General features: G+C 42.7%; 2 protein-coding genes across 3 annotated transcripts; both read right to left on the minus strand.

The window, feature by feature from the left end:
* Positions 1-3,811: 3,811 nt before the first annotated feature.
* Positions 3,812-9,338, minus strand: LOC133487105 (creatine kinase, testis isozyme-like). 2 transcript variants are annotated; one of them, XM_061793141.1, is made up of 8 exons: positions 7,854-7,995; positions 7,054-7,241; positions 6,818-6,972; positions 6,262-6,394; positions 5,098-5,269; positions 4,809-4,932; positions 4,204-4,393; positions 3,812-4,130 (listed from the first exon to the last, which is right to left on the minus strand). In XM_061793141.1, exons 1-8 carry the CDS (start codon positions 7,859-7,861, stop codon positions 3,952-3,954), a joined length of 1,149 nt encoding a protein of 382 aa, XP_061649125.1. In that variant the 5' UTR covers positions 7,862-7,995; the 3' UTR covers positions 3,812-3,951. The 2 variants fall into 2 exon arrangements, with proteins under 2 accessions (XP_061649125.1, XP_061649126.1); XM_061793142.1 differs by lacking the exon at positions 7,854-7,995 and adding an exon at positions 9,185-9,338 and having other exon boundaries at positions 3,813-4,130.
* Positions 9,339-10,733: 1,395 nt separating this feature from the next.
* Positions 10,734-19,629, minus strand: LOC133487155 (putative methyltransferase DDB_G0268948). The gene is made up of 6 exons (XM_061793262.1): positions 19,386-19,629; positions 19,023-19,183; positions 17,283-17,499; positions 15,424-15,527; positions 13,033-13,170; positions 10,734-10,965 (listed from the first exon to the last, which is right to left on the minus strand). Exons 1-6 carry the CDS (start codon positions 19,587-19,589, stop codon positions 10,863-10,865), a joined length of 927 nt encoding a protein of 308 aa, XP_061649246.1. The 5' UTR covers positions 19,590-19,629; the 3' UTR covers positions 10,734-10,862.
* Positions 19,630-26,954: the final 7,325 nt, after the last annotated feature.

A 26,954-nucleotide genomic window follows, 5' to 3' on the forward strand; every position in this document is an offset into this window, starting at 1 on the left:
CATATGTGTCCGTGTAGAAAAAGCAGCGGAACTGATGTTCCCCATAATGCAAGGGGTCCTCGCTTTACGACGCAGTTCCGTTCCTGCGGAGGCGATTTAACATGATATTTGTTCGAAGGCAGGGTCACACATTACTGCTATGGAACTGTGTCGGGCCAGTACAAACTTTATATTTAAAATTAAATCAACGCACTTACTACTTTTTTTTTTTTTACAACAAAAGCAGCAAGAGCAGCCTAATGCACCACATGATCCTGGAGCTCGAGCATCATCTTCCCAAAGTGAGAAAAAGAATGACAGAAAGCCATCTCAAGATGTCAATGAGCTAAAAAGACAGAGTACTGCAGTACCAAGTATTAGTATTTTAAAATCAGTATTTCCGTTTGTTCAGTATTTTTGTGAGGTGCGAAGTCTTTACTGCAAGCTTAAATCGGAGAAATGTTCAATATTTAATGATATTTTACACGTCCTGAAGGCTTAAACAATACTGTATAAAGACGCTAACTATGAAATAACCATTCAGACTTCTGCAGAGGTGGAGTGGAATTTTATAGAACATTTAATTACATCTAAAAGGGGCAACTACGGGATAACATACAGAGGGACTCTACCACAAAAAGAAAATACGAAAAGGGAAAATAGGACATCGTGTGTTGCTGGGCTAAAAATGAGTGTGACTAGGTTACAGCGTGTTGAGCTAGTGCAAAGTTGGAACTTGCGTGAAGTGAGCATTTTCCCCCAAATTACTACACACTAATTTTGTACATTCTGGCAATGATTGTCATGCGTTACAACCATAGATCAGTTAATCTTTGTGGATGGTATTTCTCCATTGTCCTGGGAGGCACAGAGGCAGCTTTAGTTGAAGAACAAGATGCACAAAAAGTAAAAAAAAAAAAAAAAAAAAAAAAAAAAAAATGGCGGGAAAAAAAAATTGAAGTTGTTCTTGACACATCTGTGGGAGAATGTGACTGTTTCTCTTCCTGCCTTTTCAGGGAGCCGCTGGCAACTTGCGAGAGCTCACGCTTGGCTGGAAGCGTACCTGGTACTTTTAGTAGCAGCTGCTCTGATTGCCTAGAGGTGACCCACGTAGGCTGGGAAGCCAAGTCTCCATCCCAGGCTCGGGCTGACCGTACTGCATGTTCAAACAAAGAAAAAGGGAGGCGGCAGTTACCTGCTTAGGTAACTTTCAGTATGAAGCACGAGAGCCAAGAAGCAAGAGTGAACAAAAGCAAAGAGGTGGTGGGAGTCAATTGTTAAATACCCAGGTGGTGTGTCTAAGAGACGGGGAAACTGGAAAAGACCACACCCATCGACTTGAATTTTGGTCTACAATTTAGCCATAAAAATGGTGTAAAAATCATATATTCATATAAAATACTCACAAGTTTGTACTCTTACTAATAGATCAAGCATATAGAATGATTGTTAAACTTTAGTCTTGGCAAATCAATTGCTTAATGTTCAATACATTTCGTACTGTTTGGCTTCAAATCAAGACGAACGGTTCTCAAAGGTCGCACCTGGACCTGTAAAGCTGATACAGTGACACAGACATGCAGGCATACATTTGGAATATTTCTGCAGCGTTCGTAAAATATCCAAACAGATATTTTATATTCGGTGGAAAAAAAACTTTGGATGTGAGTCCACAGGTTTGCATTAACTCTCAACCGCCAGCGGGTGTCGCCCTCATTCCAGCACAATGTTCCCAGTGGAGAGAGGATTTCCCAACCTTTGGTCGCAGTCTCTGTTCTGCACATCAAAGGGTCTTTGTTGGATGGAAACACAGATTTGCAGGTAATTAGTTTAAGGTCCGGGTGAGATAATTTAGCCATCCATGTGGCCGTCTTGCGCAGCGGGGCAATAGTTAATCAAGTTGTTGGTGGTGGTGGTGGGTGTGGGATTAACCGGTGGCACCTTGTCTGCTGTTTGTAAGGTTGGGGACAAAAAAATATATATATATTCTAGACTTTACACCGATCTTATCGGTCTGATCGGTATCGGCCGATAATTAGCATTTTTTGCTGATTGGCTGATCGGTCATGTCATAATTCGCCCATCCGCTCCACAAAAGACATTTACTCCGCGACGCCATCGTGTATGGTATATTTGAATCCAAAAGCTAGTTTATTTTTAGCCTTGTCACGTATTTTTTGACGTAGTAAACATCTGACCAAGTTATTTTAAAAAAAAAAAAAAAAAACATCGGCCGTGTGGGACAGACAAAACGTAATGCGTGGATCAGACTACAAGACAATTTTGGTCTTTCACGATTGCACTGTCAGACTACAACAATAAAATCTTGTATTCCGATACCACCACATCCTGTTTTTTTACGATCACTGGGCTTCATTTTGTCAACTCAAAACCTCGACCGGATACACTCGTTACCACGGCCACAACGACAACAACCGATCTCGTCGTGTGTATTATAAGAACTAAATGGGGGGTAAAGTGTGTTAGTAGTCACCGGTGCTCGGGAGAGGACTTTAATTCAATAATTACTTGAGGTATGTTCACATACTTTTAATACGATACTGCTCGCAAACAGGCAACAAAACGTTATGTTACCTAGCAAGCTAGTGCTAGCCCTAACGGTTGTACCAGTGTTCTGTCGAATCATGCTCTAAAGTTCCGGTGTGTGTGAAGTAATTACAATGAAGTAATTTAATTACAGTAAGTTAGCACCCTTTATTTCTTTCATGTTGTAATGTTGGTATGACCCGATTAGAGCAGTGATTACCAACCTTTATGGAGCCAAGGCACATATTTTACAATTGAAAAATCTCACGGCATACCAACAAACAAAAATGTCACAAAAAGTGCACACATTAATTACTGTGTGTACTTGCTGCCATCTGATAGGAGAGCATTTATTTGTTGTCACCATGCCTCACTGGGATAAATAGATAAACAGATATATTTATTGTAAATATATTTTTTGGAGCAATTAAGTAAATGAACAAGTCAATTTAAATAGATTGCTCCATCTTGTGATCGGATTGGTGATCGGTTATCGTTTTTTAAACTCGCTGATCGTGTAAAGCCTAATATATTCATATTATCAAAGCAGCCTGGAACATAAAATTGTATGGGTATGGTGATTTGAGTTGTAAGTTTCCCCCCCGTTCAATAGTGTAAAGAATGGGTTAAAATAGATCAAATTGCCATCTCCATGAATTATTTCAATTCAAATACATATTTTATTTGTCTGAGCCAAGAGGACATATAGCCAACATTTACTCCCAACTATTGGGGCTTGACACTCAAGTTAACACACTATTGTACGTTACAGCATGTGTTCATTGTTTTTTTCATTATATTATGTGTAATTTCAGTCATGTACATGCCAATATACCATTCCAGCAGATAACTACAGATAAAATACTAGCACAATTCTCTTCGTGTTAGCATTAGTATATCTTGAATTTAAAAAGCATTGTATTATTCTACATGTCAGCTTTAGCGTACAACTTTTGGATAAAGTTTAGTGCCCCATTACTCAACAGGTATAGCTTTAGTGAAAAAACAAAACTAGTGCATCACTTCACGTTCTTTAGTATACAGCCATTTGGGAATGTTTAGTTGCAATTAGGTGAAAAACTCAAAATTTGTTCATTACGCTACATGTTAGCTTCAGTGAAATCCTCAATATCAGTGCATTACTGATGCTAGCTGTAGCTTTTAAGTCACTGGGGAGGTAAATTTTCTGACTAAGCTTTAGTGGGTTGCTTATTTTTTTGGGTTGTAGGGGTGCATTACTCAAGATGTTAGCTTTTTTTGATTACTTGAGCTGCATTATTCAATCAATCTCACATGACTTTTTTCACATTTTATTTCAAGTAAATCCCAACCATACACGACTGTTAGAGCAGTACATAATTGCAGAAACTGCATTCAGAGTAATATTCATGACAAATGGGGGACAGAAAAGATTCAGGGGTACTTCTATTTCTGGTTGGGCATCAGATCATCAATGGACTCTTCCTTCTCCAAATTCTTCTCCATATCCACCAGCAGCTTGACACCGTCCACCACCATCTGGACAAGCTCCACCTCGGAGAATCCCAGCCTGTCCGCGTTGGAGATATCAAAGACTCCATCCACGGCGTCGGTGTCCACACCACCTGGTGGGCAAACCACATCAAGTATTTGTGGAATGACACGAATGAATTGGATCAAAGATAGGTTTTCCAGTACCGGTTCCGCGTTTTTGGAGACGCAGCCTCTTGAGCACCTCCTCAAAATCAGCGTGCTTGCCCAGGTTTGGCAGCTTAACGTGTACGCCGGCACGCAGGCCGGTGCCCAGGTTGGAGGGGCAAGTCAGGATGTAGCCCAAGTGTTCGTTCCACATGAAGACACGGCCTTTCTCCTTGAACCTAGCTTCGATCTAAACGAGACAAGTTATGCGTTTTCACACGTTTAAATAACACAGGGCTTTGTAAAATAAAAAATAGACAGGGAATCCTGACAGGGGAGGGGTTCTCCAAGGAACCCTTTTGTAATCCTAAAGGCATAATTAAAACGTTAAAAAAAAGGCATGACGCTATGATAATGTAAAAAAAAAATAAAAAATAAAGTAATCTTAACAATAAAGACCCATTTGTCGGGAATAGCCTTCATTTACCAAAGGAATTCAAAAGTTGCCTTCTTTGAGAAAGTCATGTTTTACAAAAAAAAATTGCAGTCTATAGTCTATTTTTCTAAAAGCAATATTTCCAATAACCAATTTATTTTGGATAGAAGTCATAAAATTACGAGAATAAGGTAAATTATTTTTTGGACACCAAGCCATAGCTACACACCTCTGCCAGTCCAGTGCAGAAGCGGGTGAACACTTCCTTTATGTTGCCTCCTTTCTGCATGGAGATGACACGCAAATGGTCCTCCTCGTTCACCCATACGAGGAAGGTCTTGTTCTCGTTGTGCCTTTCAAGCATAGGTGGGAAAAGTACAGGTACTTGAGTAAAAACACAACTCGTCAGAAAAATACTCTAGAGAAATCTACATATTTTTACTTTGTTATTTCCCACCACTGCTTTGGAATAAATGCATGGATTCTATTCTGAAGTCGTATTGAGTATTGGTTCTCACCAGATGCCTCTGCCATCGGGCCAGTCGCGGGCCATCCTGGATGCCAGCAGCAGAGGAGACACAGGCTTGTCAAACAGGAAGTGATCATCGATCAGCTGCTGCTGCTCCGTGTCTGACATGTTCTTCAAGGCGTAGTACTTGCCCATCAGGTCTCCAGTCAGGGAACCTAGTGCTAAAGACAGAAAAACAACTTTGTGTGACTCAAAATTTGCCTCCATTCCATGACTACCACGACTGTATGACTATGTATAACCCAGTACATACTGAAAATATGGCCAGTTTTTAAACATTACTTCCCTTCCGATCAAAGTCAACAGAAGCTTGTGTATCTTACCATACTAAATATTGTGGCTGATTAACCGCTTTATGTGATTACACATATACTGCTATTTGGCTAATTTGGAGCCTGATTCACTACCTTCTAAACAAAGTCAGCACGAGCCTGAATGTCCCATCAAATATTATCCTGAGCCAATATCCTGTGGTGTGGGATGTGTTCTGCCTGGTCCGCTCGAAAAACAGCAATTATGTTGCCCATTAGACCAATTGGACCAATTTCAAGACCAATTACCCCCTTCCAATCAAAGGCAACAGATAACCCTGAACAATTATGCTAAAGAGTGATTTTTCACTCTGGGATGCCCTGTGGCACTATACTGTCTGTCATCAGTCTTGGTCCTACACCAGACATCTTGGTTTAGGGTTGAGACTCACGATGATTGGGCCCTAATTTAAGCATTTTGACTTCCTTGCAATCAAAGCCAGCAATGACTGATTATTTTATTCTGTGGTGTGCGAGCTGTGATATGAGTAATTTTTCCTCCCCGATCTGCTCAGAATAGTCAAAAACGGTCGGGGTGGACAATTTATCACAAATCTATGTGAGCGGTCAACACCAATTCAATGTTGGCCGAGCACAGGCTCCAATCAGCAGTAATGTGGCACAATGCTACCTACAATCTTGCTACTGCAACAGATATCTGGTTTGGTGGAGGAGGATGATTGCAATTGTTGGTGGAGATATGGTTGTGTGTCATGTGCTGTGTTGGTCGTCTCCAGTACACCATATGCTAAGAGTAGTAAGAACATGCCCATTTTTTTCCTCGCAATGTAGAGTCTCGCTGTCAAACAATCGCTTTTGATGTTAGTTTGTACCCCGCGTACCTTCAATGGAGAGCTTCTCCAACGCACGCCTCTCCCCTCTGCTGCAGTGTGGCGGCAAGCAGAAGCCGCGGATGCTGCGGCCTGTCCTGACTCGGGAGCTAAGAACGTAGTTGGGGTCCAGATCATCACCCCCCTAAAGGAGGGGCACAAAAGGGGAACGTTTGATTCTCTACGGTGCAGTATCATCAGTGTATCACTGGTTCTTTCCAATTGGTAATTGGAAAACCCATTCATCAGTCTTCTGTGCAGCTTATCCTGTTCAGGGTTGTGGGAAGCTGGAGCCGAGGCGGACTGCACCTCGGACTGGTTGCCAGTGAGTCTCAGGGCAGATCTAGACACAGACAACCATTCACTCTCACATTCATACCATCACTGAGCAGGAATTATCCTACGCTGCCTGCACAGAAGTCAGGAGAATGTACGACTCCACCATCAGGGACTCCCAATCAGAAAATCAGAAAGGGACTGATCATTTTGTTCCCTCACTTTTTCGATTGCCATTTCAAAATGGAAAGAATGATAGATTCAAAATGTAAATATTCAAATAAACGCTTACCACCAGGTTCTCTGGGTTGAGGTCGGTCTTGTGCGTGTCTGTGGGTTTGTATCCTCCATGTCTATCCTCAATCACCAGGTCGAAGAGCTCTTTGTAGACTTCGTAGGTCTCCTCATCTCCAGCCACGCAGCCCACAGTCATAATGTAGGGGTGACCTGGCCGGATGATAATCAACACAGCCCCAAATATGAGTCATCAACGTACTGTGGCATCAGTTAGAAAATAGGTTACTATACCGGGATTGTCCACTCCGGTCTGAGTGACGCCATCGATGGTGAAGCCACTGCGAGTGGACCTCTCCTTCAGCGTCGTGTACATGTCCAGAGTCAAGAATTTGGCCATGTGGTTCTTGTGCTGACTGAGATCTGGGAACTCGTCGGAGGCTGTCAGCCCCCTCTGCTTGCGGTTGGCCATTCCTTCAGAGCTAAAACAGATTTTCAGAAAAACATGACTATCAAAGACCAGGTAGGCCTATATCCGTTTGGTGTTTAGCTAACCTTCCCTCTCGAGAGCACTTTTTTGTATCAACTCTTGAGTCACGTGAAAATGTCGACGTGACCACATTCATCTTTGCTAAACACGGCATAACTCGCTTTACAACTCGAGGGAAAACCAACACTGACATAGCAGCTGGACAAACCTGGGCAAAAAAGTTAGTATCTTAAGGTTTAGTCAGCAATGAATACACAAATGCATCCAGTGAAGACTCAATCACAGGAAAATAAAAAAGTACACCCCAAAGTCAGTTCTCGCACCCGATTACAACAAAAACACAATGTATTCATTGAAGTCCATTTTAGCAACAAATCCTAACAAATGTATTCACCGTAGTCAATTTTAGTCCTAAATCTTAAGAAAAACACAATTGTATTCAATGAATTAACATACCAAGCATTTACAGTGAGTACATTTTAGCCCTTAATCATAAATTCATCCACTAAAAAGTTAATTTTAGCAATAAAACCATTAACGCATTGAGTGATGAAGATTTAGCCCTCAATGTCAAATGCATCAACTGAAGAGTCCATTTCAGTACCAAATCATGACAAGAGCAAGTTTAGGCCTCTACTCAATTCTAAGGGGCACCACAGGATCACGCAGTACCAAGAAAAGCTCCTCTGGATAATACCAACATTGACTACAAGGCAGCCATGTATTTAAAACTCCTACTAATAGTATTTATGACAAATTGGCTTTGCACCAACTAAAATGTTGTTAAGACTTCAAGGCCAAATGATATTGTTCAGTGACACCCTTAATATGCATCAAGGCCTTATGGATCCAAAGTGATGAAATCACAAACAAAGCATGCATGTATTTTTATGATGTCACAAAATATATTTTCCCCACAAAATAGAAAATGTCGACTGTGGTATTCTTTAAATCATGTAATTCGTCCATCCATCAATTTTCTGTACCGCTTCTCCTCACTAGGGTCGCGGGCGTCCTGGAGCCTATCCGAGCATTTTTGGGCGAGAGGCGGGGTACACCCTGACCTGGTCGCCAGCCAATCGCAGGGCACATATAAACAACCATTTGCACTCACATTCACACCTACGGGCAATTTAGAGTCCTCAATCAACCTACCACCCATGTTTTTGGGATGTGGGAGGAAACCGCAATACCTGAAAGAAAAAAAAACCCAGGCACGGGGAGAACACACAAACTCCACACAGGCGGGGCAAGGATCTGAACCCCGGTTCTCAGAACTGTGGCATGTCCTAACCAGTCGGCCACCGTGCCATTCTTTCAAAATGTTGTGAAGATTTGCTTGGAAAATACTGCTTTATGCTCAACTCAGAAAATTTTGAAGCTAAAATTTCAAGATCAAAAAGCAACATTTGGCATTGATGTTTACACATTTAGAATGCATTTTTAAAAATATCACCATATAGTCATATTCAGTTTAATCAATTATTGAAATTAACCACCTTTACATATTGTATGTACAAAGGCATCTGAAGTCACTTCAGGAGGCTAATAATCCTACCTGGTATCTCTTAAAAATCATTGTGAATTTGGTGGTTAACATATTTAAATTAGCTGAAAGCTTTTAAAACCTACTGTGTAGTTCAACGTGTGTGTGTGTATTTTTTTTTAAATTTGGTACAGAAATCCAATTATTTAAAGGTTATTGAGCTATAGTTGTTTCATTAATCAATTGTGTGGGGGGAGGGGGGGTTGGGGGGGGAGTGTTATCATATTTTTATTCCAAAATGGCAATTATTAAAAGTTGTCTCATGTATTTCCATGTGAAACACTGATGTGCTTACCTGATTCAGCAACACTGGATAAGATCGGATGTTTTGACAGTTATTAAAAGTTGTCACGTATTTCTATGTGAAATACTGATTGTGATGTGCTTACCTGATTCAGCAACACTTTAATAAGATCAGATATTTTGCGAAGAGGCTCGCGCAAACAAGTTTTTCGCTGGGGAAAAATTCTCTTCTTATATATTCTTCGGGCAAAATTGTCGCCCTCACAAGGTCTTTGTGTCACAGGGGCGCGTGTTGTGCGACTGACGTGACAAAGGATTTTAAAGGCGACGTTCCAAGGCGTTAGTTTGTGCGGTGGCTTTTCTCCAAACGTAGTTGCGTGACGACGCATTTATTTAGTTCCTCTTACTGCGTGTATTTGCGCTTGTGATGTAACAAGCGTGTATTCGGCTTTGGTTATCAAGCTTTTATAATGGGTAAATATAAAGAAGTAAAGAAATAAATAAAGAAAACGGTGCTCTCCTCTTATGTCGTGAGGCAATCTGACCCATACTTTAAAATTTTATAACTATGTTTCGATATGTAAAAAAAAAAAAAAATTATGAAGATAAATACATTTATACCGATATATATGTACCGTCTTGATAAACAGTACAAATCTATCTATATATTTTCAATTTTATATATAGTATTGTACAGTATATGTTAAGCTTTTGTATACATACTTTTTTTAAACTACATTTATTATTGACAAAAACTATCAAAAATGATGATTATTATTTCATCATTATTACAAATATACTTTCTTTATTGGTGTGTATTACTGTATTCTCCCCGTGCCTGCGTGGGTTTTCTCCAGGTACTCCGGTTTCCTCCCACATCCCAAAAACAAGGGTGGTAGGTTAATTGACAACTCTAAATTGCCCGTCGGTGTGAATGTGAGTGCGAATGGTTGTTTGCATATATGTGCCCTGCGATTGGATGGCGACCAGTTAGGGTGTACCCCGCCTCTCGCCCAGAGTCAGCTGGGATAGGCTCCAGCGACCCTAGTGAGGTTAAGCGGTACGGAAAATGGATGGATGTCTAGGAGTTGTATGACGTCTGTCTTGACGAGTGAAAATGTTTTTTACTGCCTTGCTCTCTTTTTTTTTCCTCAGCTGGGCTCCTGCAAGTCCGGCACACAGTCTTTGTCCCAGTTCAGCTTTATTTCGTAGGGTTGAGGTCAGGGCTTGTAGGTTGTTCCGCAGCAAAACTCACCCCACTAAGCTGGGTTATTTATGGACCTGTCATGCTGCAATAGAACTGGGCCTTTTGTTCCCCACAGATGCTGGGCGCTGAACGAGGAAAACACAATGTGATAGAGTTTCGCCCTCTAGCGGCGGGTTGAAGACGATAAGAGGTTCATTTAAATGCCGTACTAAAACTTTAATTTTGCGACGTCATTTCCGAATCTGAATGTAATATACAGGCGCATCTCAATAGATTAGAATATCATAAATATGTAAATTAATTGATTTCAGTGGTTCACTTCAAAAAGTGAAACTCGTATGTCGTAACAGATGTATTAAATACAGGAAAATACTTAAGAAGGCCAATTCCTACCCATTTTTTATGCTAAATATGATTTTGATTGTTTCATATGCAATATTCTAATTTCCTGAGATGGTGAATTTAAATAATTGAATATTACACTCTGGAAATGTATGTAGTCATTTATTTGCCCAAATAACAAGCTATTCCTAAACAAATCTAATGTCTTTATATCGCTAAAACACAGCACATTGTACGTTGTCAGTACAGGACATTGCATTTACATTGCTCCTTTTCTACATCTCATCTGGGCCATTTTTGCTAGCCAGCAGGTAGAAATAATTGACACCCAGCACTACTTCTGTCTCTGCAGAGGTCACCTTCATGATGGACATCAACCTGCAGTGAGGAAGATGAGGGGGGTGGGGGCCCGGGGGGAGATCACACAGACTTTGTTATCATGTGTCTTCAACATCCAGTTTTTCATCGTGTGCCAGGCCAGTGGACTATTTTACAACTTCAATCGGGCACTTTGGGGAAATTTTACTTTTTCATGGTATGAATAAAAAAAATAGTTGGGTGCCTGGAGTGCCTGCCCACCCATCAAGTGGGAAATTAACCAAACAAGATAATTTTGTTTTTGAAAATGTGTGTGATGTCATTTTAGCTACTTTCAAGCCATGGAAAGACTACACTGTCTGAAACACTATCATGTCAAAGCCTAAGAGGTAAGCAGAGCTGCACTCACCTTTGTTGGATGCGCATATTTGCGGTACCAGGGGTGTCAAATTGTGGGGTAAAAAAGGGACATCTGTCCCTGCCGTATGCAAGTACATTTTGGTGGGGGCCCTCCATGAAGGTGATGTATGAGGTGCGTAGAATCTGATGCTACGCCCCTGAGCGGGAGCGATGTCTGTCCTTCCACTTATCTATTGATATGTTTGTCTATAAAGTGGTTACGGAAAGTATTCAGACCCCCTTAAATTGTTCACTCTGTTATATTGCAGCAATTTCCTAAAATCATTTAAGTTAATTTTTTGCCTCATTAATGTAGACACAGCACCCCATGTTGACAGTAAAAAACGGAATTGTTGAAATTTTTGCACATTTATTAAAAAAGAAAAACTGAAATATCACACAGCCATAAGTATTCAGACCCTTTGCTCTCACACATATATTTAACTTGGGTGCTGTCCATTTCTTCTAATCATCCTTGAGATGGTTCTACACCTTCAGTGAAGTCCAGATGTGTTTGATTATACTGATTGGACTTGATTAGGAAAGCCACACACCTGTCTATATAAGACCTTATAGCTCACAGTGCATGTCAGAGCAAATGAGAATCACGAGGTCAAAGGAACTGCCTGAAGAGCTCAGAGACAGAATTGTGGCAAGGTACAGATCTGGCCAAGGTTACAAAAAAATAAAATAAATCTGCTGCACTTAAGGTTCCTAAGAGCACAGCAGCCTCCATAATTCTTAAATGGCAGACGTTTGGGACGACCAGAACATTCCTAGAGCTGGCCGTCCGGCCAAACTGAGCAATCGGCGGAGAAGAGCCTTGGTCAGAGTGGTAAAGAAGAACCCAAAGATCACTGTGGCTGAGCTCTAGAAATGCAGTCGGAAGATGGGAGAAAGTTCTAGAAAGTCAACCATCACTGCAGCCCACCAGTCGGGGCTTTATGGCAGAGTGGCCCGCAGAGTGGCCGATGGAAGCCTGTCCTCAGTGCAAGACACATGAAAGCCCGCATGGAGTTTGCTAAAAAAAACACCTGATGGTGAGAAATAAGATTCTCTGGTCTGATGAGACCAAGATAGAACATTTTGGCTTTAATTCTAAGCGGTATGTGTGGAGAAAACCAGGCACTGTTCATCACCTGTCCAATACAGTCCCAACAGTGAAGCATGGTGGTGGCAGCATCATGCTGTGGGGGTGTTTTTCAGCTGCAGGGACAGGACGACTGGTTGAAATCAAAGGAAAGATGAATCCGGCCAAGTACAGGGGTATCCTGGATGAAAACCTTCTCCAGAGTGCTCACTACCTCAGAACAAAGGGTCTGAATACTTATGGCTGTGTGATTTCATTATTTATTTATTTTTTTTAAATCTGCAAAAAATTCAACAATTTCTTTTTTTTTTCCGTCAATATGGTGTGCTGTGTGTACATTAATGAGGGAAAAATGAACTTAAATTATTTAAGGAAATTGCTGCAATATAACAAAGTGAAAAATGTAAGGGGGTCTGCATACTTTCTGTACCCACTATACATCTGTCTGTCTATCTACTGTATCTATTCATCCATCCATCCATCCATCTCTCGATCTATCCAGCCACACACCTATTCATCTAGCCATCTATCTAGCTAACTAACTAGCCATCTATGTTATCAAGGTAATGAAAGCCATACACTGCATTGGTTCTGCATAAGAGGGTCTGGGGTTAACCGTCAGAATCAAGTCAGAATACCTTTGACAGATGTCCTGTGAGAGCCTGACGGCCTTCTGGTGGTCTTCCCTCAGCAAAGCCTGATAGCTGGAGAAAGATTCCACTAATCCCATGTAGCTGCACAGGGGCATGGGCCTCTTCACCCACACACTCTCATTCCTGAAGTGGGAACAATAAAACATACACAGTGTACCCATCCATCCAGGGGCATCACTAGGTTTTACTGGGCGGGGGGGCTTAACCTCCAGGAGATGCACAGGATGTGATTGAATGTAGTGCATGAGCACGGAATTTCACAAACACCTAACGAAGACTCAGAAATTGATTTGTAATGTTTTTGGACAGATTTTAAAACAATGCAATCCTAGATAAAAGTTCAAAGTCACTGTTAGATTGATAGTTATATCAGTCTGTTTTTAAATACATTAAATACATCCCGCCCGAAGATAGCTGGGAGAGGCTCCTGCAGCCCGCGACCCTCGTGAGGATAAGCGGTAAAGAAAATGGATGGATGGAAACACAAGAAGTATGTTTCCAGCATTATCCATCCATCCATTTTCTGCCGCTTATCCTCACAAGGGTCGCGGGAATCCTGGAGCCCATCCCAGCTATCAACGGGCAGGAGGCGGGGTACACCCCGAACTGGTCGCCAGCCAATTGCAGGTTTACAGCATTAACCACCCAAAAAATAAATAAATAAATATGTACACGTTGTTCCAGTATGTAAAACTGAAGGCAAAAAAGGTCACTGTTGTCATAGTCAGCCAAGCCTATCATTTTCAATTGACAAAAAGTTAAAGAGAATAATTTCCCTTTGAGAAGTTAACACTAATCAAAACCAAATTAACAGCTGCTATCACCAGCTACTTGGTGGAAGCATCAATGAATGCTGTCTGTTTTTAAGGGTGGCAAATCATTGACTCAAATGCTGAAGTGTTTTTTTTCCGATTGACATTAGTATAGGCAGCATGGTGGACGACTGGTTAGCACATCTGCCTCACAATTCTGGGGACCTGGGTTCAAATCCGGCCTAACCTGTGTGGAGTTTGCATGTTCTCCCCTTGCCTGTGTGGGTTTTCTCTGGGTACTCCGGTTTCCTCCCACATCCCAAAAACATGCATGGTAGGTTAACTGAAAACTCTAAATTGCCCGTAGGTGTGAATGTGAGTGTGAATGGTTGTTTGTTTATGTGAGCCCTGCGATTGGCTGGCGACTAGTTCAGGGTTTACCCTGCCTCTCGCCTCTCGTACAGAAAATGGATGGATGGATGCATGGCCATTAGTCTAAGAATTCTTCCCCTTCAAGACACAGTGAAACAATTAATAGCATCATTATAGAGGCTAATGACATGACTTTGGCTCACAACACAATAAAATGTTTGCTCCCAGATACTTTTGAAGTCGGAGGTATTATATTTTGGGTGAATACAGTATGTGACTAACATTGTTGGAGATAAATATGATGTAATCACTTTAAAATTAAATAATAACCTGTTAACGTTAAAGTAGGCTTGAAAATATCTCGGATAGGTTAATTTGGCTTGTATTTATCTCTTGGCTGTCCACATTCGAATTACTCTTCTAACTTCTTCAAGTTAAAGAAGTCTTGTACAATGCACCTTGACTGAAATATTTCATATTTTATATCCATATTGAGTTCCATATGATTCCTGGACTGCATCACAGATGGCTTTGTATGCTGAAATCCTGTAGACTCACATTTCTAGTAGAAATCACCTCCTTGTTACTCTCTGTACTCAACCGTCCTAATTCCTACAGTTTAATATGGGTGGAGAAGTGATCATGATGATGATGATGATTATCATCCACTGATGACAACTGTAAGTGAATGAGGTCAGCTTCTGTCTCATGATGTGAATTCATGCATATAGTTCACTCTGTAACCTTCATCTTTATGTAAACAGCCAGCCAACAGTTCTGGGTTCTTCATCACTGCTGGTATAAACAATTAGTTCTCTCTGGTCCCCAGCTAACAGCAGAAAGTCCCATGCTACTACAAAGTAGCTTGTCAATTAGAGTGGACCCCCGCTTACTTGCGGTTTGTCATTCCTGGATTTATCTATCCACAGATTTCTTTCAAATTTTTGTCTTTTTCTTTTCTCAAAATCTTTCCCCAATTTTTTAACATTTCTCTTTTGTTTTATGTTTTTTTCTTTTTTCTTTTTTTTGGGGGGGAACCAATCTCCCCAAAAACATTTTGGTGGTTTAACCCTGCTTATTCAAGAATTTTTTTGTGTTAAAAAAATCAACCAAATCATTTAAGGGGTTAAAGAATGAAGCCCGCCTAAAATACCACCCACCTAACGATGCCATTTTATCCATCTATCCAGTTTCTTCACCGCTTATCCTGCTCAGGATTGTGGTGACCCAAATAAAGTCGCTGTGCACTTACCACTCTTTGTCAGCATAAGGGATGGAATTGTAGGCCTCCCGGTACAACTCAATAGAACTTGCTCCAAGGAGAGGACTGCGGTACGGATGCATAGCTGTATAGAACTGAAGACAACAAATATGAATGAAGAATTTTACTGCGGTGGAATGGTGGACGACTGGTTAGAACATCTGCCTCACAGTTCTGAGAACCGAGGTTCAAATCCCGGCCCTGCCTGTTTGGAGATTGCATGTTCTCCCCGTGGATGCGTGGGTTTCCTCCAGGCACTCCGGTTTCCTCCCACATCTCCCCCAAAAACACGCATTGTAGGTTAATTGAAGACTCTAATTGCCCGTAGGTGTGAATGTGAGTGCGAACGGTTGTTTGTTTATATGTGTCCTGTGATTGGCTGGCGACCAGTACAGCGTTTAGCCTGCCTCTCGCCCGAACATAGCTGGGATAGGCTCCTGCACGCCCGTGATCCTAGTGAGGATAAGCGGTACAGAAAATGGATGGATGGATGGATGAATTTTACTGCAGTCTAAGCGGTAATGAGTCCGCTATCTCAATGCTTCCTTTGCTTGTAATTTACAGACTAGTTCAGCATCTTAATTTTGATTGCTTTCCATACAGTATTATGGAAAATTTACTTTTTAATGGCTTGTATACAAATAGTTGGGTCTGTGGCCATCCGCGCACTGATCAAGTGGCAAGTTTACTACCAAAGAAATCTTTTGGGATCTGCTTATTTCTGAAAATGTCTTAAGAGCAAAGCTATCTATCTATCTCTGTCTCTAAATGTCTCCAATAACACCACAAAAAAAATTACTAGATTTGTTGCTAGTCTCTTACTTTTAAATAAATGCTAGAGGAGAGGGAAAGGTTAAATTGGCAATACTGAGTATCTGTTTTGTTGCCTTAGCTCCTGATTGCCATAGTGATGGAAGCCATACTCCACATTTGAGACAGAACCCATCCCATCCATCCACTTTCTGAGCCGCTTCTCCTCACTAGGGTCGCGGGCGTGCTGGAGCCTATCCCAGCTATCATCGGGCAGGAGGCGGGGTACACCCTGAACCGGTTGCCAGCCAATCGCAGGGCACATACGAACAAACAACCATTCGCACTCACATTGACACCTACGGGCAATTTTGAGTCTCCAATGCATGCATGTTTTTGGGATGTGGGAGGAAACCGGAGTGCCCGGAGAAAACCCACGCAGGCACGGGGAGAACATGCAAACTCCACACAGGCGGGGCCGGGGATTGAACCCCGCACCTCAGAACTGTGAGGCTGACGCTCTAACCAGTCGGCCACCGTGCCGCCGAGACAGAACCATTGCCCCCAAAAAAGTGATTTAAACCACAATGTGACAAACAGATCTTCCATCCATCCATCCATTTTCTGAGCCGCTTGTCCTCACTAGGGTCGCGGGCGTGCTGGAGCCTATCCCAGCTGTCATCGGGCAGGAGGCGGGGTACACCCTGAACTGGTTGCCAGCCAATCGCAGGGCACATCGAAACAAACAACCATTCGCACTCACAGTCATGCCTACGGGCAATTTAGAGTCTCCAATTAATGCATGTTTTTGGGATGTGGGAGGAAACCGGAGTGCCCGGAGAAAACCCACGCAGGCACGGGGAGAACATGCAAACTCCACACAGGCGGGGACGGGGATTGAACCCCGCACCTCAGAACTGTGAGGCTGACGCTCTAACCAGTCGGCCACCGTGCCGCCACAAACAGATCTTAACTGCTTTAATTTCTTGTCCTTGGTGTATTTTGAAAGAAGAATAACTTTTAACTAATAACTTTTCAAGACACTTAGGAACTGTTCTAAATTGTGAGGAACAAAAAAAAAAATAAAAATCTGTGAGCACCTCTTTGCACACTTGGTTGAGTGACTGCAGGCAGCAGCCTGGGTAGTCCAGTTCCATTTCAAGGGTGTAGTTGAGCAGAGCCAAGCAGCCGCGAGGCTTCAAGACCCTGTCGACTTCCTGAAGAAAGCGTGTTCTGTCAAACCAGTGGAAGGCCGACATGGCTGTTATCAGGTCCACCGAGCTGTCAGCAAATGGAAGCTCCTCAGCCACACATTGCCTAAAGGTGGAACCATACACAAAGACCAGCGCATTTAACATTCAAGATTCTGTATATTGGAGGAAATCCATCCATTCATTTTCTATCGTGCTTATCCTCATCAGGATTGTGGGTAGGGCCATCCCTGTCGAATTGAAAAGCAGTTCTTTTGGTTTCTTTGCTTACTCGGTGAATGCACTTATCACAAAAGAAGCACCATTTTGACTAGGGCTCAGCCACTGGAGGTTGCTTAAAGCGCCGTGTGATACGGCCGATGCAGTGGAAGTGATAGCAGGGAGCAAGAGGAGGGGATAGGTGTCAGGGTTATTTTAACCAACAGGTTCACACCAAGGAAGGAGACAGAAGTAAGAATCACAACTTGAGTTACGTAACTTTGCAAAGTGAGAGCAGCTACAAGAACAAACACTGTGCTTATCTCTCCCAACTCCTCTGAGGTGCCTGTCCTTGCGAAGCTCTTTTTATTAAAACTTGAATAGTTGGTATAACATTCCATGACCTTTTAAGGGATTGTTTTTTATCAAGCTGTGATCAGTGCCTGGAGGTGTGGGGGTTTGTGCCTTGTGGAATGTGCATTGTAGTACTTTTCCAAACTGCTCTTGTTTCCAGTGAACAAGGGTGCTATCATCTTAATGCGGTTACAGCAACAATGGGTTTTTATGCGATAACAAATAAATTTTTTCCATCAATAGGGGAAAAAAGAAGCAGTGCTTTGACCGGGGCACGGCTGCGGGTGAGGCCGCTCAAAGCGCCTCATTCTCGGCAGTGACTGGGCTCACACCACAGTGAGAATCACTAAAGAGCGAGTAGGAGAACTGTTGAATGCAAAAGGAGCACTGCATATATTCCCAAATGTTAGTAAGCAAAAAGTCATATATTGCGAAATGTATTCAGAGAAAACATTCTATACCTGGTGCATTAAAAGAGGGCTGATATCCTAGCTGGCAGGAATTGTTGAAATTAGACCCTTTCCTTTGATTGTTCTCATTCTCATTGTTTAAGGTTCTATCATTTGGACTTAAAAACCCAAATATTTGGTTTTATCTGGACCAAAAAAAGTGGAACTGGACAATTTCATAAGACACTCCTGATATCTTGTAAAGAAAGCAAAACATTTGTGAAGCATTTTGTTCTCTTGACAAACTTTGAGAAGTATGTCGCCTACTTTTGTTTTTGTTTTTTTGTGCATACTGGATAGCTTGTATCTTCGGCCCAAAGTTGAAAATATTAAAGAATTACAGCAAACAAACCAATTTTTATTATTTCATTCCCTCATCCAATGAGAATCGATAGGATAATCAATAAGGAATTGGATCGATAGATGTGGATGAGCTGGAGTCAATCCCTGACTTTGGGTGAGAATAATGGTCAAATGTGAAACACCATATAAAAAAATGCAGATGTGCAATGTCCAGTGCAAATATAGGCTTGGATGTACTTGTTGCACAACCACCAAGGAAAATGTGCACACAGTTAAATTTTGATATACAAACGTTAATTTGAATTCTCAATAAGTTGCTACATACCTGTACGTGACGTTTGGTTCGTGAGTATACTGCAAAGCCACTTCCAGCTGGGCAGGGCTCACATCTGTGCCCACCACGGAAGCAAAGTGTTTGGCAAGCATCACCGTGCCTTGCCCCGAGCCACAGCCAACATCCACGGCCAGCAACAAGGGCCCACCTTTCTGACAAAATATGGTTGATTGTCACTCTGACTCACAATTGCATTGATTGACTGTCACTCTGACTCAAAATTGCATATCAAAATATGTTCCAAACACCTTTCAGTTTCAAGCAGAGCAATACGTAACTGTAACCTACAACATTAATTATAGTGTTCTTCAATTAATAGCTCTTTGACAACACATTTTGAGGCCAAGCCCCTACCTGTTTTTCCACAAATTTAAGCACATGCTCTATCAGGTGATCCGATGGAGAAATCCTGTACTTCCAATATGAGGCAGCATGCGCTTTGCCTTCAAAGAGACGGTGAGCCATAGCAAGCAGAGAAAGGCTAAATTCTCTTTTAGAGTGCCTTAAAACTACTTTCTCATTGAAGCTGTAAGGAGAATGTCTGACCACACACAACATTCAGGTTGGACACACACACACACGCACGTACAAAGGGGGTAATGATGCAATGGGGGCGTTGTCGGCTGCGCGACCGCGGGAGTATAAAGAGGCCTTAACAGTGAGCTGATTGTAAGATGGGAGGCCCCATTATGTCTGTGAGTACATGGAATGTTTAACAATGAGCACCTTTAAAGGGAGAGGCGTCTTTTTTTTCGTGTCACCAACAGTATTTATACCTTTGAATAAAGTTAAAGGTGACATACAATATTATGGCAGATTATAAATTGTTTTTATAAACAACTAGTTGAGCTTTTGGACTGCAGGCAGGCCCTCCAGATATCCAAGGCTTGTTTCTACAAAAAATGTCAGGAAAAGCCTCGAACATCTGAACTTTATGTGGGGTTAATTAGGGGCAATTTGAATGGTGGCAGTTCTGTTTAAATAACCTATCATTAACATGTCCGGTACGCTGCAAGAAAGCCGTATTTGCAAGCTGAAACTAAACACAAACAAAGACTGAATAAAACGGAATATACTTTTTGACTGCCTTTGCCTACTGCAAATAGAAAAACTGCAAATCCAGCCAGCACAGCATCATGAACTCAACGACAGTTATCTGTATCCTTCCGAGCCATTGGATAAATATTGTTTATCATTGCTATGGTTTGTTGTTCATTCAAGACTGTCAAGACTGTAGAGATGATCGTGGACTTCAGGAGGCATCCTTCGCCACAGCTGCCCCTCACGCTGTCCAGCTGCCTTGTGTCAACCGTCGAGACCTTCAAGTTCCTGGGAATTACAATCTCCCAGGACCTGAAGTGGGCGACCAACATCAACTCCGTCCTCAAAAAGGCCCAGCAGAGGATGTACTTCCTGCGGCTTCTGAGAAAGCATGGCCTGCCACCGGAGCTGCTGAGACAGTTCTACACAGCGGTCATCGAATCAGTCCTGTGTTCTTCCATCACAGTCTGGTTTGGTGCTGCTACAAAAAAGGACAAACTCCGACTGCAACGGACAATCAAAACTGCTGAAAGGATTGTCGGTACCCCCCTACCCACCCTTGAGGACTTGCACGCTGCCAGAACTAAGACAAGGGCGTGCAAAATCCTCTCGGACCCTCCCCACCCTGGTCACCAGCTCTTCCAGCTCCTTCCCTCAGGTAGGCGCTACCGATCAATGCAAACTAGAACTAGTAGACATTCCAACAGCTTCTTCCCTCTTGCAATCAACTTCTTGAACAGCTAACTTACAATTCCATTACAACAAGCTGGCAATTTTTTGACTTGAGTTCGTTGTCACATTTCTGTATTATGTATTACTCGTGCACTCACTGTAGTTGTCTCGCCGTGCTGCACTATTTGCATATAGTGGCCACTCATGCCAGAGTAGCATCTGCTCCATTTGCACACTGATTGAGGAGTATCTGTAACATTTGCACAACCATTGTCCCAGATTATCGCAGTACTCGTCACTTTAAACCGCATACACTCCTTGAAGTCTCAGTGCCCTTTGCACAATGGTCATTGCACCGGACTATTGCGATATTAGCCATTCGAACTGAGGACTCTGCATCTTTTTGCACAATTGTTGTTTGTTGTTGTTTTTTGTCAATGTCTTTATGTCTCCAAAGTGTTCTGTAAATTGACTGTCTGTTGTACTAGAGCGGCTCCAACTACCGGAGACAAATTCCTTGTGTGTTTTGGACATACTTGGCAAATAAAGATGATTCTGATTCTGATTCTGATTCTGATTCATCTCAACAATTTATCAGAGTGAAAAACATGTTTGTTATTGTAGAGTGGGCCCCCATGAGAGCACTGAGCTAGTAATTGTTCTTAAGGGACAGCAGAGATAATGACCTGTTGACCATCCAATTTGCAGAGCATCTATGAATAGATGCAAAGAGAGCTTAGTATAGTCATAATATACTATCCATCCATCCATTTTCTGAGCCGCTAATGCTCACAAGGGTCGCGGGAGTGATGGAGCCTATCCTAGCCATCATCGGGCAGGAGGCGGGGTACACCCTGAACTGGTTGCCAGCCAATCACAGGGCACATATAAACGACATCCATTCGCACTCACATTCACACCTACGAGCAATTTAGAATCTTCAATTAACCTACCATGCATGTTTTTGGGATGTGGGAGGAAACCGGAGTGCCCAGAGAAAACCCATGCAGGCACGGGGAGAACATGCAAACTCCACACAGGCGGGGCCGGGGATTGAACCCCGGTCCTCAGAACTGTGAGGCAGGTGCTCTAACCAGTCGTCCAAAGTGCCATCTCAAAATATACTATATAACCAAAACCATTACATTCTGCTTCTACTTACATTCAGCCCATTTAATTATACAAGAAGCTTCTGTGTTGCTATCCATCCATCCATTTTCTGAGCCGCTTCTTCTCACTAGGGTCGCGGGTGTGCTGGAGCCTATCCCAGCTATCATCGGGCAGGAGGCGGGGTACACCCTGAACTGGTTGCCAGCCAATCGCAGGGCACATAGAAACAAACAACCATTCACACTCACAGTCATGCCTACGGGCAATTTAGAGTCTCCAATTAATGCATGTTTTTGGGATGTGGGAGGAAACCGGAGTGCCCGGAGAAAACCCACGCAGGCACGGGGAGAACATGCAAACTCCACACAGGCGGGGACGGGGATTGAACCCCGCACCTCAGAACTGTGAGGCTGATGCTCTAACCAGTCGGCCACCGTGCCGCCGAGACAGAACCATTGCCCCCAAAAAAGTGATTTAAACCACAATGTGACAAACAGATCTTAACTGCTTTAATTTCTTTCTTTCTCCTTAATAATGGACGATAAATATCCAGTTGTATTGAACTGAAATTGAATAGGTGACGTCAATGCATGTAAAAATGATCAAGTACAGCAACAGCGGAAGAAACTCATTTCGGCCGCTTGTATCTGGGATCTTGTTCTATCGGTTCCATAGGTGAGGATAGGAACATAGATCGACCGTTAAAAATTGGGAGCTTCGCCTTTCGGCTTAGCTCCTTCTTTACCACAATGGACCGATACAAAGTCCGCATCACTGCAGACACTGCACCTATCCCCCTGTCGATCTCCCGTTCCATTCTTCCCTCACTCGTGAACAAGACCCCAAGATACTTGAACTCCTCCACTTGGGGCAGGATCTCAACCCCGACCTGGAGAGGGCACGGCACCCTTTTCCGACTGAGGACCATGGTCTCAGATTTGGAGGTGCTGATTCTCATCCCAACCGCTTCTCATTCAGCTGTGAACTGCTCCAGTGAGAGTTGGAGATCACAGCTTGATGAAGCCAACAGAACCACATCATCTGCAAAAAGCAGAGATGCAATACTGAGGCCACCAAACCGGACCCCCACTACGCTTCGGCTGCGCCTTGAAATTCTGTCCATAAAGGTTATGAACAGAATCGGTGACAAAGGTCAGCCTTGGCGGAGTCCAACCCTCACCGTAAACGAGTCCGACTTACTGCCGGATATGCGGACCAAACTCTGACTTCGGTCATACATGATTATATGCAGATGATAGGTGATGCCTCAAACCTCCACCTTTTTTGTTGTTTTTAAGGTATTGAGGTTTCAAATACAAGATCAACATTCTAGCTTTCCCACCCAGGTATTTACATCCACATCTAAAAAAAATTAATTTGCAGTGGAAAACACTACATTTTTAAGGGTGCAAAAGTATTGAAACAGACAGGCTTTAACGAGAGTAGTTTGAATAAGACTTAGATTTAATATTAAAATAAATATTAATATTTTATTACAAATCATTTTCTTGAAATAACTGCATCATGCCTGTGATAGGCCTTAGCGATGTTGCAGAGGCGTGTCAACCAGGAAAGCCCAACAACATCCAGAGCCTTTAGGAACTCCGAGCAAATCTCATCCACCCTTGCCACCGAGGAGCTTTTTAACCACCTCAGTGACCTCAACCCCAGAGATAGGAGAGCCCGCCTCATAGACCCCAGACTCTGCTTCCTCATGGGAAGGCGTGTCGGTGGAATTGGGGAGGTCTTCGAAGTATTCTCTCCACCGACTCACAACGTCCCAAGTCGAGGTCAGCAGTGCCCCATCCCCACTATACACAGTGTTGATGGTACACTGCTTCCCCCTCCTGTCCATGGGAAGAGGGATCCACGTTACCCTTTCGGGCTATGCCCGACCTGGCCCCATGGGTGCAGGGCCGGCCACCAGGCGCTCGCCTTCGAGCCCCACCTCCAGGCCTGGCTCCAGAGGGGGGCCCCGGTGACCCGCGTCTGGGCAAGGGGAAACCTAGATCCATTTGTTTCTTTCTTCATAGGGGTTTTTGGAGCCGTGCTTTGTCTGGTCCCTCACCTAGGACCTGTTTGCCATGGGTGACCCTACCAGGGGCGTGAAGCCCCAGACAACTTAGCTCCTAGGTTCATTGGGACACACAAACCCCTCCACCACGATAAGGTGATGGCCACTAGGAGGGGTGCTCATGATCCCAAACATAAAATCTAATCTGTGACTTAATTTCATAGAATGGGCCTGCATGGCTTCTTTTGGGATGTGCTTATTGACGTTCAATGATGGCAGAAGCTCAGAGGGTTGCAGAAACATTTTGTCTTCTAATTTAAAGAAAGATGCGATCAACACAATTGGAATTCATCATGCAGCCTAATAACCAAAAACACATGAAAAGAGTTCATCAGAGGCAAGAGGTGGAAGCGTTTAGACTGTCCAAGTCAATCTCCAGACTTAAACCCTACATAGCATGCATTTTACCCGCTAAAGAACAGACTGACGGCAGAAACCCCCACAAAACAAACAACATAAATAGTTTGCAGTGAAAGCCTATCACAGGCTTGATGCAGTTATTCCAAGAAAATGATTTGTAATAAAATATTAATAATTATTTTAATATTAAATCTAAGTCTTATTCACACTACTCTCGTTAAAGCCTGTCTGTTTCAATACTTTTGCACCCTTAAAAATGTGTTTTCCACTGCAAATTAAAATTTTTTAGATGTGGATGTAGGCGGCACGGTCGCCGACTGGCTAGAGCGTCAGCCTCACAGTTCTGAGGACCCGGGTTCATTCCCCGGCCCCACCTGTGTGGAGTTTGCATGCTCTCCCCGTGCCTGCGTGGGTTTTCTCCGGGCACTCCGGTTTCCTCCCGCATCCCAAAAACATGCATTAATTGGAGACTTTAAAATTGCCCATAGGTGTGACTGTGAGTGCGAATGGTTGTTTGTTTGTATGTGCCCTGCGATTGGCTGGCAACCAGTTCAGGGTGTACCCCGCCTCCTGCCCGATGACAGCTGGGATAGGCTCCAGCACGCCCGCGACCCTAGTGAGGAGAAGCGGCTCAGAAAATGGATGGATAGATGTGGATGTAAATACCTGGGGGGGAAAGCTAGAATGTTGATCTTGTATTTGAAACCTCAATACCTTAAAAACAACAAAAAAGGTGGAGGTTTGAGGCATCACCTATCATCTGCATATAATCATGTTTTGACATCACTCCGTCCGTCTCATTGCACGTGAAGAATGGCCCCTGCGAGTTGAGTGAACGGCCGATAGGTATACAGGACAGTCATTCACAAGGCGAAAAAACCCTATTATGACCACCCCCAGGGGACACACCCTCCGAGACATAAATAGGGAGACCCCAAATTTAGATCGGAAGAAGCCTTTTGGAATAAAGGTGAAACATACACCATTAGTGTATGAACCTGTGTGTGAATAGGTGAATGTGAGGCTTTGGTCACTGTGATCGTGTAGATAAAGTGCTATGTAAGTGGAGTCCATTTACCATTTACCATCTTCAACAAACAAGGAAAAATCCGGTGGCCTCAATTCAACCTTTGTGGACGTTAACCATACACATTAGGGTTCGGTATCGAAACAATTAAACTACGTGTTCAACATTTAAAAAATTTTCCGTGAACATTTTCCAAGCAGATCGATGAGGAAAAATGACTTTTAACCCACCCCACACACCAGAATAATCACTCAGGATAATCTTTTAGAGACATCAGAGAATTGGCGTTTCCTGACTTGACTTGCAGGAGAGGGGAAGTGCTCGAATTCTGCACGATTAATGGAACGTGTGTACGCCGCTCTAAAAGAGCCTCAATTCTAGCATTAATTGAAGAATTCAAACGCAAAAGCAGAAATCTCTTTTTTTGTGTGAATTGAGTCAAATGTATTATTTAGTAAAATTTATCGAAAAATATGTCTTTGTTTTTATTTCATTGCAAAACCAGACATTTCCAAGAAAATGTCTCAAAAAAAGACTCAAAAATGTTCATATAACTATGAATTTACACTGAAATGGTAATTGTCGTGCTTTGTGAATAAATATTATACTATCTTCAAGATCCTGTCAAACCCACTTTTTTGCGACCAAAATCATTGAAGGCTTCCTCTTAGAATCTGCGAACCTGATCACTAACACCAATTTCACTGACCCATGAGTTTTGTGACATCATCTCTGTTGGAATGTTTCATGGAATTGTCATATTTTACACTCACTTTTAAGCACAGTTGAAGCTATACTAGTAGGGAGTTACAGGAAAAAACAGGAACTGACATAAACATGTACGTTGTGATTGGCTTGCATGGAGATTACCCGAGCTGTGGTTTCTGAAATAAAACCTTTACTTTTCCATAGGAGTTGTTTGCTTTTGCTGGGTTATGAAATAAAACATCAAACAATGCCGTGATAGGCAATCTGCTAGTAGGTTGTGGTTGTACATGTGGATTATTCATCTAATTTTTCAAGCCAAATGTGTGACAGTAAGTCCATGGAGGGTCAGGCCTTTGCTGACTTTGATTGCAAGAGAGGGAAAATGCTCAAATTCGCCCTGATTATCAGAGATGCAGAGAGACTGGAAGAGTCACAGAAAAAGTATAGAAGAGAACGTTCTTGGAAATACATCGATCGATTATTGGTTTAAATGATTTTCTTTGCACCCAAAAGCTAGAAATCCCTGACTTTTTGTGTGTAGTGGAAATAACTGTTTAAGTTTCATCAGTCAAACTCCACATTTTGTGGAGTGACCTAAAAGAAAACGCATACCGATTTTTATTTGATTGGCAATGTCATGTCCCTCTTAGGCACTGAGCAGACTAGCTGAAATAAGACAGCTCATCTAAGGCTTGACGAAAAGCCAACAGCTGTTGAGTCTTTTAGGCGTCAACACGCAGCGATTGATCTGTTTTAGTCCCAAAGGTAACGCTGTTTAGTTGCAAAAGGCTTTGACTAGCTGTCACTGCGCATGGTTGTTCGGAGGGGCGGATGCACGTCTGCCTGACACATTTGTGTCGTGGTATAATTTTTTGTGTGATGTGAGTTTGTGTTGAAGTTGTTTATGATGGAAAATGTTTCTATTGTCACA

The sequence above is a fragment of the Phyllopteryx taeniolatus genome, chromosome 12 (assembly GCF_024500385.1).
Source record: "Phyllopteryx taeniolatus isolate TA_2022b chromosome 12, UOR_Ptae_1.2, whole genome shotgun sequence".
In the NCBI taxonomy this organism is placed as follows: Eukaryota; Metazoa; Chordata; class Actinopteri; order Syngnathiformes; family Syngnathidae; genus Phyllopteryx; species Phyllopteryx taeniolatus.